The 15,555-nt window shown below is 36.9% G+C and overlaps 1 protein-coding gene across 1 annotated transcript in view; it reads right to left on the reverse strand.

Moving 5' to 3' along the window:
* Positions 1–15,555, reverse strand: part of TBCD (tubulin folding cofactor D) — a 414,951-nt gene that overhangs the window by 277,047 nt on the left and 122,349 nt on the right. Inside the window, exon 14 of the mRNA XM_072640887.1 lies at positions 13,647–13,741. Within this exon, the coding sequence (XP_072496988.1) occupies positions 13,647–13,741 (95 nt within the window). The remainder of the gene's footprint in view (positions 1–13,646; positions 13,742–15,555) is intronic.

Here is a 15,555-nt window from a genome sequence, read left to right on the forward strand (position 1 = left end):
CAGATCAACAAGCATTGTATTAAGCACACACTATTACCCTGACAAAGGCTACAAAGGAAGAATTCTTGTCATCTAAGAGAATAACACACATAACAATAAGATTAAAAAACAGATACAATGTAAATCAGTACTAAGTGAAGGGGAGGGCTAATAATTGGGGGCATCAGAAGGACCTTATGTGTAAGGTAGTATTGCAGCTAATGTTTGAAGTAGGCTAAGAATTCTAAACAGTAAGAGAAAGGAGGGAGTGCATTCATTCCAGCATGACGGGCAGTCTATGCAAAGACATGGAGTGAAGAAATGAATGTAGGATATGAAAGCAGAAAACAAGCCAGGTTGGCTGGACCAAAAGGAAGTAATACATACTAAACTTCAAAAGGTATGCTAGAGTCAGTCGTAAATGGCATTTAATTCCAAAGACAGGAATTTGTAATTGATCCTAGAAACATTAGGAAGCCACTGGAGTTTCTTAAAATGCATTGGCCCTTTGTTTCAATATCATTTTGACTACTATGTAATATACGTAGTGACAAGTGAAGAAACTAGAGATTAGAGATTAAAGTTTAATACTAATAATAATTTTTAAAAAAAAGGTCCTGGCCATGTAAATTCCTAACCAAATAAGTGGCTCTCCTTTTAATATTCCTATCTACTCCTCTCCTAAAAAATATCAATAATAGGCTATTACTTATGAGTACTTCTTGCTTTTACTTTCACAACTGTTTGATTCACAGAGGATCCAGCTTCTTACTTCCAGTACGTTTTCAAACTACTTTTCGATTAACTACGTTAAATTGTACTTACCAATTTTTCAGATGTTGTTTAATTTACAAACAACTAAGCAATATTTGAACAAGGCTAATTTACCTACAGATAATATATTTATAATTGTACCTACATTATAGAACATGGGAATAAATATGGTCATTAATGTACTACGCCTCAAATAATATAAGAAACTTTTTTTTAATTGGTTGGACTATTTACCCAATTTAATAATTCCTCTTATTGAGAGGATCCTGGGAAGATGGCAGAGTAGGTCAGAAAGTTCCACGCCCCCCAGATTTCCCCCCAAAATGAGACAAAATAATGCCTCAGGGTGAACACTGAACAGTAAAAAAAAAAAGAAAAAGTAATAACTAAATAAGAGTAGGGACAGAACAATGGTCTTTCTCGGACAATCAGAGAATATCTGAAGAAAAATCCCAGGATGAGGTTTGGTCCCTGTGAAGAATAACCCCCTTCACCCCCAGGCTAGTTTTACTTAAATAACAAACAATGAGCCCTGGGGTTAGCTGAGTTGGGAGGCTGCCTCAACCTCAGCCACGAGAACTTTCACCCTTGGGACTGTGCCGGAAGTTGGACTTCTGATCTGGGAAAGATAGAACCTCTGCTAACAAGAAACACCAGACCCTGCTGTGCTGTGGAGACAGGGCTGTGGGAGAGAAAGAAACGGCATACACCCAACTGGAGCAGAAGAAGTGGGGCAGGGACTCACCAGCTCTGGGCACTTACAGGACACTTGGAGGTCTTGGTATAGGTTACAGGCCAGAGGGAAGAACTGAAGGAGGACGTGAAGCCAAAGGCACCATCCCCCATACCCTAGGGCTAGATGGATTACCAAAACTAAACTACAAAAAAAAAAAAATGCACAAAGGAGAAAATATTCAACTACAGAAATGTACTAGGAGAACAGAGTAGTCCAGGTTCATTTTCAGAGAGGCACAGTAAAGCAAAGAAACCTTCTATTGCAAAGAATAATATCAACTGCCCGATAAGAATTCATAGGAGAACTTTAAAAAGAATTTTAAAAATCAAATGAAATTGAGGAAAAAAACTTTAAAAATAAAAGAACAACCCAAGAAAAGCAAGATTATGAAAAGGCAACCAATCAGAAAAGGAGATCCCTAATGTTAAGGAAGGAAACAAGTTCTTGAAAATCAGAATTGGCCAATGGGAAGCCAGCAAAGTTGTAAGAGGCCAAGAAGTAATAAACAAAATATAAAAAATGAAAAAACAGAAGAAAATATGAAACATTTCATGAGAAAAACAACTAATCTGGAGAAGAGATCAAGAAAAGGAAACATAATAACAGGACTACCTGAAAGTTACCATCAAAATAAAAAACTTGATACAATAATACAAGAAATAATTAAAGAAAAGTGTCCTGAAGCATTAGAATAAAAGAGGGGAAAGTAAAATAGAAAAAAAATCTACCAATCTACCTGAAAGAGATCCTACAAGGAAATCCCACAGGAATATTACTGTCAAATTCTGAAGCCCTCAGCTGAAGAATTAAATATTATGAGCAAAAAAAAAAAAAATTTAAATATGGCAGTGCCACAATTAGAATCACACAAGACCTGGAGACAGCAACACTTAAAAGACTGCAGGTCTTGGAAGACTACATATTGAAAAGCTAAAGAACTGAGGTTGTAGCTGAAAATATACCCAGCAAAGTCCTGAATGAAAAAAAAAAAAGGACATTTAATGAACTGTCAGACTTTCAGGATTTTGTTAACAAAAAAAAAAAAGAACCTGAACTTGAAAGAAGATTTGACATATAAAAGCCAATCGAAATAAAAGGTATATACCAAAGACCAATTACAAGGGATTCAATAAAGATACACTATTTACCTTTTTTAATGAGGAAATGAAAACGTATGTCTAAGATTGTTATTAGTAATTGGTTAGTTTGTAAGAAGCACTGGAGTAGACCTGAGTATGGCATAATTTTACAAAGTAAAACAGTATAGGAACATCTAAAAAGAGAAATGATCTTATAAAAATGAGGTGCGACAGGAAGAACCAACACAGAGGAATTAGATGGGGGAAGAGGTATGGTAGTTCTAGAAACCTGTGTCCATTGGCAATGGGTTTAAAAAGGAACAGTGTGTGTGTGTGTGTGTGTGTGTGTTGGATGGAGGAGAGGACAAGGAAGGGGTCTTTAGAGGGGAGGAGGAGAGAATAATTTAAAGCAGGGTATAAAAAGGTATTTAGATTACAGAGAATATAGTATTAGTATGTAGTATATAGTATACAGGAGTATAAGGGAGGGATCCTTGGAATGGGGGGTAGGTTAAGTAAGGAGGGCAGAGTAGTAGGTAGAAGTAAAGTAGAGCAGTCAGGAGGGATCAGAAATAAGAGATACGCATAAACATAAAATAAAGGTCAGGAATATAATTTGTTAGGGAAAAAGGAGCATGATCTCAGACAAAGTTAAAACATTTAATCAAAAGAGGAAAAGAGGGAAACTATACTATGTGTCAGCCATATTCATCAACATTGTTTTGGACTATTTAAAACAATTAGATAATAAAAGGTTGCAATATTGCTGTGGTAAAAGAAATGATCAATTGGTAGACTTGCAAAATACTGAAAGATTTGCACTTATGAAGGAAGAGGTTATCAACTCTGAAAAACAAAATAAGTATAGGACATATGAACATATGTCTATATATGACTATGATTATAGGTGTCTAAGTATAGGCATATATAAGTGTTTGCATGTAAGGGTATATGTATGATATGTATTTCTTTGTATGTATATGTCTATAGATGTATGTATATTTATTTTTACAGTGTGTCTCTGTATAATGGTAATTTAAATGTTAAGATCTTTCCCACTCATTAATAGGCCCATGAGACCTGCTTAAATCACACAGAAGCCTAAGTCACATGTGGTAGGAGGAGTTTGCTTAACAGGTGGAACAGGAAGGAGCAGAGCTGGGAGGAAGTTGGTCAGGCTAGTCAGAGTTGGGAAGGACACAGGCACGCAGGCACAGCTAGGCTCGTAAGTGTTGGTTTGTGGGAAGGCCCCAGTGGGGTGGGTGTGGGGGTGGGAAGGTAGGAAGCTTGGAAATGCCTTTGTCCCTAGCAGTGCTAATGTGTATTGACTACTTGGTTACTATGACAGATTTGGCTTTCTGGTGTTGGGATTTGGCTTTCTGGTGTCTGAATAAATGTTTTTCTTCTGCTTTCTATATGGAGAGTCTGTTTTACTTTGTGATTCAGAATTACACTAGCATATTCATAATTGCACTCAGTGGTGTGAATATTGCCTGGGCGATACATTTGGCATGACAAAGAGTATCACAAAGAATCCAGAAATATGATGGGACTTGGTACACAGTTATTGATTTAACCAATACTTTCTTTACTATTCCAATAGATTCTGTTTTCACTTGGCAGGGCTGATAATATATAATATGTGAATGACATGCTTGCCACAAAGATATCTTCATAGCCCCACTATTTGTCATAGGATTGTGGCTGAACATTTAGAAGAATTAGAGCTACCTAGTATATGGCTTACCTACTACATAGAAGATATTGTGATACAGGGAAAATATGTAAAAGAAATGGAGAACAGTTTGACACTTTTAATTAAATACATGAAAAGCAAAGGGTAGGAAATTAAGCTGGCAAAGATTCAAGGGCCAGCTCAAACAATAAAATTTTGGGATATATACAATGGAATAAGGAGCTGTGAGAGATTCTCTCACAAGCCTAACAAAAGAATCAGGATTTTCCTATCCCCACCAGTAAGAAAGAAGCCCAAAAGCTTATAGGATTATTTGAATACTGATGATATCACATACCATATCTAGGACAAATTTTGAAACCCTTATATAAAATTACTAGGAAAAAATATGAATTTGATTGGAGACTAGAGCAGAGTAAAGCTTCTGAAAAAGCAAAGGTTGCTATACAATTGGCCCTAGATTTACAGCCTATGCAAAATGCCCAGTGAAATTACAAGTGACTGTACAGGATGAATATGCAAACTGGAGATTATGGCAAAAACAACAAAGCTGAAGTATACCCTTAGGATTTGGGTCTAAGAAATTCCCTTCATCTGGAATTCAATATATCTCTTTTGAAAAGCAGTTGTTAGCTGCATATTGGGCTTTAGTAGAGACTGAACAACTGACTTTGGGCCATGAGATAATATAAAGGCCTGGATTTGATTATGACCTGGGTAATGAGTACTCCAGCTTCTCACAGAATAGGACATGCATAAGAGGTTAGCGTAATTAAATGGAAATGGTATGTTCAAAATACATCTAAAACAGACAAAAGTGGAGTTTCTGCTTTACATGAATCAAAAGCAAACAAAGATACTGAGGGAAAAGATATACCCCCTGAACCAAAGTAACAGTTGGTACAATCCTTAGTAAAATGGAATGAGGGATAAGATGGATTAACTGAAAAACAAAAGAGACACGCATGGTTTACTCATGAGACAGCAAAATATTTGGGTTACAAAGCGGTAGCCTATAACTCATGTACTAGGCAAACTGGAGAAATTACTGGGATAGGTGGAAATGTCAATACGTTGAACTTACGGCAGCACATCAAGCTATCAAAACAGAACAAGGAGGACAGTGTCTTATATTCACTGATTCATGGGCAGTAGCTAATGGCTTAGCTACATAGATGCCCATGTGGAAATATCAAAATTGGGAAATTTATTGCAAACAAGTTTGGAGCAAAGAGTTATGGGAAGATATATGGGACATGTCTTTGGTTACTAATTCATCAGTTTTTCATGTAGATACTCATATGGTCCTCATCACACCAGAATGTAAGTACAATGCATATGCTGATCAACTAGCAAAGACTGTTACTCCACGTTATCCCTACTCTGACACTAAGTGATGATCCAGAACCAGCAAAATGAGTCTATCAAACAGCTGGCAATTTAGTGGTCCAGGACACACACCAGTGGACACAAGACAGAGGTATCAGTATCTGTCATTCACTGTAAAAACAAGTAGCAGAGGAATGCTATATATATCAGTTGGAAAACAAATGAACTGTTCCTCAGGTAGTAACTGGAGAGATAGCAAGGGGAAAAGTACCAGCCCAAATTTGGCAAACAGATTATGTTGGACTCCTACAGCAAGATAAAGGATGTAGTGACTTGCCCTTAGAATGCGGCCCAGAAAAATATCTATAAAACTCTAGATATCATAAGTTTATATTATGAAACCCCAATGCAAATCCAAAGTGACAATGGGTCACATTTCAAAGGTAATAAAAATGAAGAGATATTGTGTATTAAACAATATAGAATGGATATATCATATTCCATATTCTCCACAAGCATTTGGGTTAACTGAAAGAATGAATGGGTTACTGGAAGAACCGGAAGTTAAATTCTAATAATTCTTATCAACATTGGAAAGATAATTTGTTCACTACTTTATGTAACTTGAATAATAGACCATTGGAAGTATACCTCTAGCCAGAATGATGGCCCCAAATCTGCAAATTAGAAAACACCAAACACATAAGATCCAAAATATTGAGTATTAGATTGTGAGGCACCATATCCTGGGACACCTGGTTCGGCAAGATATGATTTACATTGTTTAGAGAATTTTAGGTTGGATAGAAAAGAAATAAGAAAAATCTCTACTGGAATATGTATGAGAATCTCTAAAAATCATTTTGAATGGATATTACCTAAATCAGGATTAGCAGCTTGAGGAATATATGTATTGGCTGGAGTGATAGAGTCTAATTATCAAGGAGAAATTATTGTGACATTCCAAAATTTAGGTAAAGAACCCATACAGATTTGTAAAAATGATAGAATAGTTGAAGTGATTATTATTCCTTGAGAAACAATACCCCTTGTGGAAACTGATCCACCTCCCAAAATAACTAGCAGAAAAACTGAAAGACTGCAGGTTCTACTGATAGAATAAAATTGGGAGCTAAAGTATGGATAAAATGGAAGCCAGGCGATGTTCCAAATGCTGTAGAAATTATAGTACAAGGGAAAGATAATACTGTAATTGTTGTTTATTGAGGAGAAGAGGATTACCAAATTGCACCTGTAATTCATATTCTACCATGAATGAGGCTATGATAGTGGATTTACAGACTCCAGAAGAGTGGCTGACCCTGCATCTACCCTGCTTCTGGTTACTGTCTCTTTGTTTCTTTTTGACTTTTTGTTAAATTTGTTTGTTAGGTATGTTTTCTACAGGCTTAATACCCTCCACCTGCAGATGCCTGATTTCTTAAGCCAGGTGTCACCCCTTGACCATGACTGTGATGTGTCACCCCTAGACCTGGCGTTAATCAATCTCTGGATGCCAACTGAAGAACTGACCCCTCAAATGGGACTTTTTCAGGCAGGGACAGCTCTACATCCAATCTCAGAAGGAAGTAGCTATGGAAGAAGAGACTTTTGCCCCTTACCCCAAGATTTTGGGCTTCATTTGTTCGAGGGGGGAATGACAGGGTGCTTGTGCCTAAAATATTGTTTTATATGCCTATTTTGTGTGATCCCTGTTATATTGTTGGAAAGTTCTTTTGACACCAATTGCCTAAGATAGTGTTATATACTTATTTTCTGTTATTCCTGTTACAATTCTGTTGCCAGCAGTTGCCCCACCAACCTATGAAATGATTACAAAAGATCTTGGGGTCGAATGTAATGGTAATTTAAGTGGAAAGATCTTTCCCATTCATTAATAGGCCCATGTGACCTGCTTAAATCACATGGAAGCCTAAGTCACATGTAGTAGGAGGAGCTTGTTGAACAGGTAGAACAGGAAGGGTGCAGCAGAGCTGGCAGGCACAGCTAGGTTCATGAGTGTTGGTTTGTGGGAAGGTCCCAGGGATATAGGGGGTTGGGAGGATAGGAGGCTTGGAAATGCCTTTGTTCTCAGCAGTGCTAATGTGACTTCCTGGTTACTAGGACAGATTTGGCTTTCTAATATTGGGATTTGGCTTTCTGGTATCTGAATAAGTATTTTTCTTCTGTTTTCTATATGGAGAGTCTGTTATACTTTGTGATTCAGAATTATGCTGGCATATTCATATTTGCCCTCAGTGCTGTGAATATTGTCTGGGTGATACAGTCTGTCTGCACTTAAATGTAGCAGTCAGGGGAAGGGGGAAAAAGAACAAAGTGAAAAGTGCACAGCAGAGGACAAAGGAAAACTTATAAGGAAGTAAAGAAAAGATGGACAGCTCTCAAAACAATGTAGTATTTATTATATAGGCTTTCTTGAAATGGAAATTCATTACTGTATATTTTGAATCCACATTCTGTTGTGCACATGGGAATGCTTTTTTCTTTTCTTCTTTCGAATTATTTTAGTTTTAGCATTTACATTTGTTTCTTTTCCTTTTCTTATTTTGTATTTAAGTTTAAAATAAAATTTTATCAAAAAACTTTTTAGAAAATAAAATTAACAAAATTTTAAGCAACTGTCTTTTCAGTAAGATAGCTCAGATTTTCATTTCACGTGAATCACTGAAACTAAATTTTACAACATATCATCTTGCTAAATAGACTTTTTCCCTTTTAATAGCTGATTTATTCATCCAGTCAGAAGTTCATTAGTCAGGGGGTTAAAACACTGCACATTTTAGTAGTATTTTCAACTTATTCAAAGTCCTCATACTCTTTTTTCCCTTCAACTGTGATTGAGCCTCTAGGCTCATTCCTCAAAAAATAAGGTTTCTCCTATTTTTCCTAAATACTCTTCTTCAACTTACATGAACTGATGCAAAATGAAGTGAGAAGAACCAAACCACTGTACACAGTCTGTGTCTGTCTGTGTTTGTCTTTCATTTTCGAAGAAGACCATGACATCTGAGATATGATGACATGACTTGCACTTGACTTTGCGGAAGGGGAGGGCTGTGCAACATCACCAGCATCACTATTTCCTCCTGAGTCATGTGGATCCAGTGACCTGATATTTATCAAATGACTAAAGAAGTCCAAGGAGGCAACGGGAGATCTTGGCCTATTCAGTTACTCACTTAGAGTGAGGTAACGCCCATTCAGTGAATAGGCCTCTTTAAGAAATAATCAGAGATTCCCCAATTGATAAATGGTCAAAGGATATGAACAGGCAGTTTTCAGAGGAAGAAATTAAAGCTATCTATAATCATGTGAAAAAATTCTCTAAATCACTATTGATTAGAGATATGCAAATCAAAACAACTCTGAGATACCACATCACACCTATCAGATTGGATAACATGACAAAACAGGAAGATGATAAATGTTGGAGAAGATGTGGGAGAGTTGGAACACTAATTCATTGTTGGTGGAGTTGTGAGCTGATCCAACCATTCAGGAGAGCAATTTGGAACTATGTTCAAAGGGCTACAAAAATGTGCATATACCCCTTGACCCAGAAATACTGCTTCTAGGACTGTATCCCCAAGAGATCATAAAAATGGGAAAGGGTCCCACATGTACAAAAATATTTATAGCAGCTGTCTTTGTGGTGGCCAAAAACTGGAAATCAAGGGGATGCCCATCAAATGGGAAATGGCTGAATAAACTGTGGTATATGAATGTAATGGAATACTATTGTGCCATAAGAAATGATGAACAGGAAGACTTCAGAGAGACCTGGAAAGACTTATATGAACTGATACTGAGTGAAAGGAGCAGAACCAGGAGAACTTTGTACACAGTAACAACCACAGTGTGCAAGAAATTTCTCTGGTAGACTTAGTACTTCATTGTAATGCAAAAACTCAAATAATTCCCAATGGTCTCTTAAGGCAAAATACCTTCCACATCCAGGGAAAGAACTATGGAATTGGATCGCAGAATGAAGCAGATCATTTTCTTTTGTATTATGTTTTGGTTTGTTTTATGATTTCTCCCATTCATTTTAATTCTTCTATGCAACATGACTAAGGTGAAAAAGGTGAAAAAACTAAGGTTTTGAATAGGAATGTATGTGTAGAACCTATATAAAACTGTATGCCATCTCAGGGACGGAGTGGGGAGGTAGGGGAGGAAGGAGGGGAAAAATCTAAGATATATGGAAGTGATTGTAGAATACTGAAATAAATAAAATAAAAATAAAAAAAGAAATAATCAGGGAATGGCCCCTTTAATGAGCAAAAGAACAAAAAATAAGTAAATCAAGCTGGAAGAGAAAGAGTAACAGTTACTATTGATAACCACTCTGAAGCCAGGGTCCATTAAGAGCCATTAAGTAGAGTTTGGGCATGGACCTATTGTTGTGCCATGTATGGGCTTCAGAGTGCACTGTGTTTAAGGTTTTGGGAAAGGAACAAAGGAAGGAGGGAGGGAGGGACGAGAGAGAGAGTGGAAGGAAGGAAGGAAGGAAGGAAGGAAGGAAGGAAGGAAGGAAGGAAGGAAGGAAGGAAGGAAGGAAGGAAGGAAGGAAGGAAGAAACAAAAAAAATTAACTGGGCATCCTCTGGTCATCCAAATTTACCTTCCTTTGGGGGAGGGGAAGAAGAAGGGAGTGGATGAGCTGAGTTACCCAGCTAGCTAGGTCTGCCTACAGGCAGGTCTACTCACAGGTCTGAAACAGCAACACTGCAATGAACAACTATGAATAACTTAGCTCTTCTCAGCAATACAATCATCCAAGAGATCAAAATACTCATGAAAGAAAATGCTATCTATATCCAGAAAAAGAACTGATGGAGTCTGAATGTATATTGAAAACTATTTTCACTTTCTTTACCTTTTTCCAGGTTCTTTCCTTTTGGTCTGTCTCCTCTTTCACAACATGACTAATATGAAAATGTTTTACATGACTGCACATATATAACCTATTTAAAATTCTTGCCTTTTTAGAGAGGGGAGAGAGGAAGAAGGGAGAGAAAATTCAGAACTCAAAATTTTTTAAAATGAATATTAAAAAGTCTTTTCATATAATTGGAAAAATACTATTAAAAAATACTCTCCAGAAAACTCCTTTATTCTCAAAGCTTCTACTATTATCATCAGTGACCACCAAAATCAACAGCCTTTCAGTCTTATTCTAAACCTATAAGATTTAGTTATTTATCTACCATCACCTACTAGGAAATAATTTCAAATTCAGCATTCAACAGCTTGAAATTCATGATCTTCTTTTCTCAAAAATTTAAGTGATCATCTTCTGTTTCTGTCAATGACACCTACTTTCTTCCTTCCCCAAAAATCTAGGCTACCAACTTCTCTATCAATGACAGTTACTTTCTCCAAAGCCAGATTCACAAGCCAAACTCAAAAATGATTCCCCCTTTTCTCTTTCAAATTCCATATCCACTCAATTAACAAGTCCTGTTTTAGTTTGCCTTTCTTATATTTCCCCTCCTTCTCTAGTCCAAATGCCATCAATATTATCTATATCTTTACCTCAGGCTAGGATAATTACATTTCTTTGACTTTAGGCTCTTCCTTACTTTGATGCACTCCTTCCCCACCCCACCCTCTTTTCTTTTATAACAGCTAGATTTATCTTTTACAAGCATCATTCTACTGTTACTCTTCAACTGAAGAACCTACAATGGTTCTCTGTTTGATTTTCAAGGATTGTCTCCATTGCACCTATCCAACTTCATCTTCCATTTTTCCCTCCACTCTATATTAGATGATCAAACAAATACATGCCTATTCCATTCTATCCATACTTTCACTCATTGTTTCCCCTGACAGTAACCATAACCTTTCTTTTCTCATTTTTCTTGATTTTTCTTTCTGTCCTTGAATTTTATTAAGAAAAATACAGAAAAGTTGCACCAACGGTTAAAATTTAACTACACCCATGAAAACAGGAATAAATAGAAACTCCCGACTACACAATAAAATCCCCAGTCATATGATAGCAGAAGAAAAGTTGGATTTAAGTGAAGGAGAGTTAAGCAAAGTTGTTAGCCTCACTCTTTATTCCACAGTCAATGAAGTCCAGCGACAGGACAAAAGTCCACACAATTGACGACGGGCTCGTATGCAGCACACCATAGCAGCTGCTTCAGCCTTTTCACGGTTTTGGTGGCAAATTGCTCTCATCCACCTATTCTGACAAGGGAAGTCTTCATATGCTTGGGATAAACAGCCTCCTAGCTCACCAGTAAGTCTGAGGCCTGTCCATTACTCTCAAGCTGGGTTAGCTTGTTAGCTGAGACAGTTTACCAGGGTGTGGCCACTGCACATGGGACAGCTGCTTGGAGCCATAAGTAAGAGATGGGTGAAAAGTGGACCTCTAAGGTAGTTAAGCAGCCCCAAAAAGGGCTCAGCAAGCCCTCACACCAGAAGTGTTAGTACCCCTTGAATACCCCACACACCCCATCTCAATAGAATATAATGTACAGGCTAAACTTTAACAGGAAAATAGAAAACCCAGAGAAGGTTCAGAGGAGAAGTACAAAAATGCTAAAAGAACTGAAAAGGGGAACCCAGAAAGGTTCAAGGAATCTTAGTTTAGTAAAGTAAAGAGGTATAATACCCAGTTGGCAGCATACAAGGCTAGATTTAAAGGGCAAGATGAGACATGGATATATAGATTCAGGAGTCATTTGCATAGCGATGACAACTGAATCCATCAAGAACCGAGCAGCTAAGCTTACCAATTTTTCATGGAAAAAGCAAAGGAGACAGGCTACATCATTATACCAATGATTAGTTACATGCAAGAAGTATTATAAAATATATCATCCAGGAAAAATAGAATTAGGAAAGATGAATCATATGGTAAGAGTAAGAAATAACATTGTAACATATGTTACAATGATATCCACACAATGCTATAAGAACTTAAGATAGGCCTCTTACATGTTGAGCAGATCACCTACATGGGACATATAGAAAGAAAAGGCTCCAATGAAAATCTGTGACCAGGCTACATTCTTTATCACATGCGAGAGTTCTCACATCCACAAAATTACAGATCAAGTAAAGTATAAATGGATCTAATTTTATACCATATGCCTGGGGGAAAAAAATCTTTCCTGAGAATAAAAAAAGAGAAGAAGTTTCTACACAGCCCTTTTCAGTTTAGTTCCCTAGCAAAACCTGAAATCATCCATCCCTGAAACCTGCAATTCTAGGTACAATATTTTCCCTATGAACAGAATGGCACCTCTACTAACAAAGATAATGCATCTAAACAACAGGTTCCATTGGCATAGATTTCATTATTAGAAAAAGTGATGTAGGAAGTAAAAATTTTCCATGGTGCGTACTGCCTCTCTGCTGTTCCTCAGCAGGTCGCTCTTTTCATTTTCTCTCTCCCAGGAAAGGCCGGCTGTGGTCAGTAGACCCTGTGAGGCTGTAGGTGGGTGTGCTGTCCTGTCCTGTGAAGTGCTCCCATTCACTGGTCATATAGACTAGAGAAATAGGACCCCTTTTTGTTCACCACAGGTTTTTCTGTGATATCTGTGCCTGAAACAGGGCCACTACCACCAGACCAGTGTGGAGGAAATTAAAACTTCTCTCCACTGTATTTACTTACACACCCTTGTCACTTTGGTTTTGCTCACCTGTTTTCCATGGTTACAAAGGAGGGTTTCACAGGGAAGGACTACATTAGGAAATGTCGATGCTATAAAAATCAAGATGTACTAGGAAACTTTTTAACTATTCCTGAACCCTCTCCATCCAGGACAACTTTAATAGAATAGTTTTTATTCAAATTAAAAAGATGATTAAGAGACAGACTTTACATTCGAAAAAAAAAATTATCTGATATATCCATACATTTATGTTACCATACTAGTGAAATCCAATCAAGGTTTGAAATCACAATAGACATTAGAAATAAGCAAATTCTTAGCAGTAAGCAGATTAAAAGAAAAGACAGATTGGAATGCCAACGTACTATAAAATGATGTTAACAAGTTTTCACTACTTACCATCTGTAAGTCGAGAAGGTAGTAACAATCCTCTTCTGCCTAATTCTGCTAAAGCCAGACATCCACCATGCCAAGCATTATCAGTCTCCTGAAAACTAGCAACAAATAGAGCAGCATGAGTTTAACCTTAGGTGCTTCAGATCTGCAAAAGTTAATCGTTAGTTAAAAGCCATTTTGATGTTGTTGGTATATATCATTCCTTTTAGAGGGTAAGGGGCTTTTTCATTTAAAAAATTTGCTAGACCTTCTAAGAATTCATTATTAATGATAGTAATTTTCCTCAAATAAGTTAGACTGTTCCTTGGCTTTATTTAAAAATAATCTAAAAGTAAGTGGTAAACATGATTAACATATCCTAAATACGACAAAAAAGTTTGTCTATAGGATGTTAAGGATAGCAAGTGCCCTGAAGTCCTTTGGACAATGGTGCATGCGTGTGTGTGTGTGTATGTATGTGTGTGTGTGTGTGTGTGTATGTGCGACACGTGCATTTTCTAAGGGTGGGAATACAAGCCTACTGGTCAGCAAAATTAACTTGGACAAATTCTAGAATTTATTAAGGGTATGGTTAGTGAATATAAACATCTAAGAACAGGAGCAGTGATCATAAGAAGTAAATGGCTTTATCAAGAACAGATAATGCTAGAAAAACTTCATTTACTTTTTTGATGGAAGTACTAGACAGATAATAGAGGCATCCTTTTAAGTTCAAATCCCACCTCCGGATGCATTCTGGATGTGTGCGGTATGCCCTTGAGCAAGTCACTTAAACCCAGGCAACTCATAAGGGCTTTACCTACTAAGACACAGAGGTATGATCTGCACTGGTGGATGTAATTCCCACACTGGGAATTTCCCTTACATTGACAAAATCACTGTGAACTAAACTGATAGCTCGTTAAGGTAAGGGGGTAGATTTCAGCAAAGCATCTTTTACTATTTCTGCTCACATTAATGCCAAGATATGAGCTAGAACACAGCATAGTTAGGTACACTTGGAAGTGGTTGAACTGATGGGAACTTGGAGGATCTCTAGTGGAGCACCCCAAGGAATAATCTATCCATGACCTTGTACTATTTAAAATTTTTTTTTAAATCCAGATAAAGTTAAAGATGACATCATGCTTATCAAATTTATAGAACACAAAACTAAGACAGAGATATAAAACAAACTGGATGGCAAAGTAGGATGTAAACAGATCTTAAAAGGCAAAACTATATGAGCTATATCTAATAAGAAGAATTTTAATAGGAATAAATGTAAAGTCTTACTTTGGGGTTCAAAAAGTCAAGTTTGTAAATACAACGTGGAGGATGCACTGATAGATAACAGATGGTCTGAAAAAAAGATCCGGGAGTTTCAGTAGCAAGCTCAATAAAATTAAGAGTCAAAAAGAGAACTCAAAAAAAGCTAATTTAATCTAAGGTTGTACTGAGAGGCACAGTATTCAGAACAAGGGAAGTAATAATCCTGTTGTCTACCACAGTCAGACCACATCCAAAGATCTATGTTCAATTATAAGAAGACCACATTTTTTAAAGCACATTAATAACATGAAAGCATCTAGAAATGTGTAGCCAGAATCATGGAGGCTTTGGAGAACACTGTTATATTAATTTGTCATGTCACCTTTAGTTTGAAGAAAGCAAGACTTTAGGAAGAGAAAGTAAGAAAGGAAAGCTGCCTTAAAATACTTACATGGCTATCATACAAAAAAGGAGTTAAACAAGGGGGTTTTCTCCTGGGGTCCAGGAAATTTTTTAAATATTTAGTTATATTTCAATATAACTTTATAATTCTATTCAGTCTATCTACACTTAAAAACATTACTTGAGAAAGTATCCAGAGACGTCACCACACTACCAAAGGGGGTTCATGACACCAAAAGATTAAGAAGCTATGGATTAG

Source organism: Notamacropus eugenii, chromosome 2 (genome assembly GCF_028372415.1).
Source record: "Notamacropus eugenii isolate mMacEug1 chromosome 2, mMacEug1.pri_v2, whole genome shotgun sequence".
In the NCBI taxonomy this organism is placed as follows: domain Eukaryota; kingdom Metazoa; phylum Chordata; class Mammalia; order Diprotodontia; family Macropodidae; genus Notamacropus; species Notamacropus eugenii.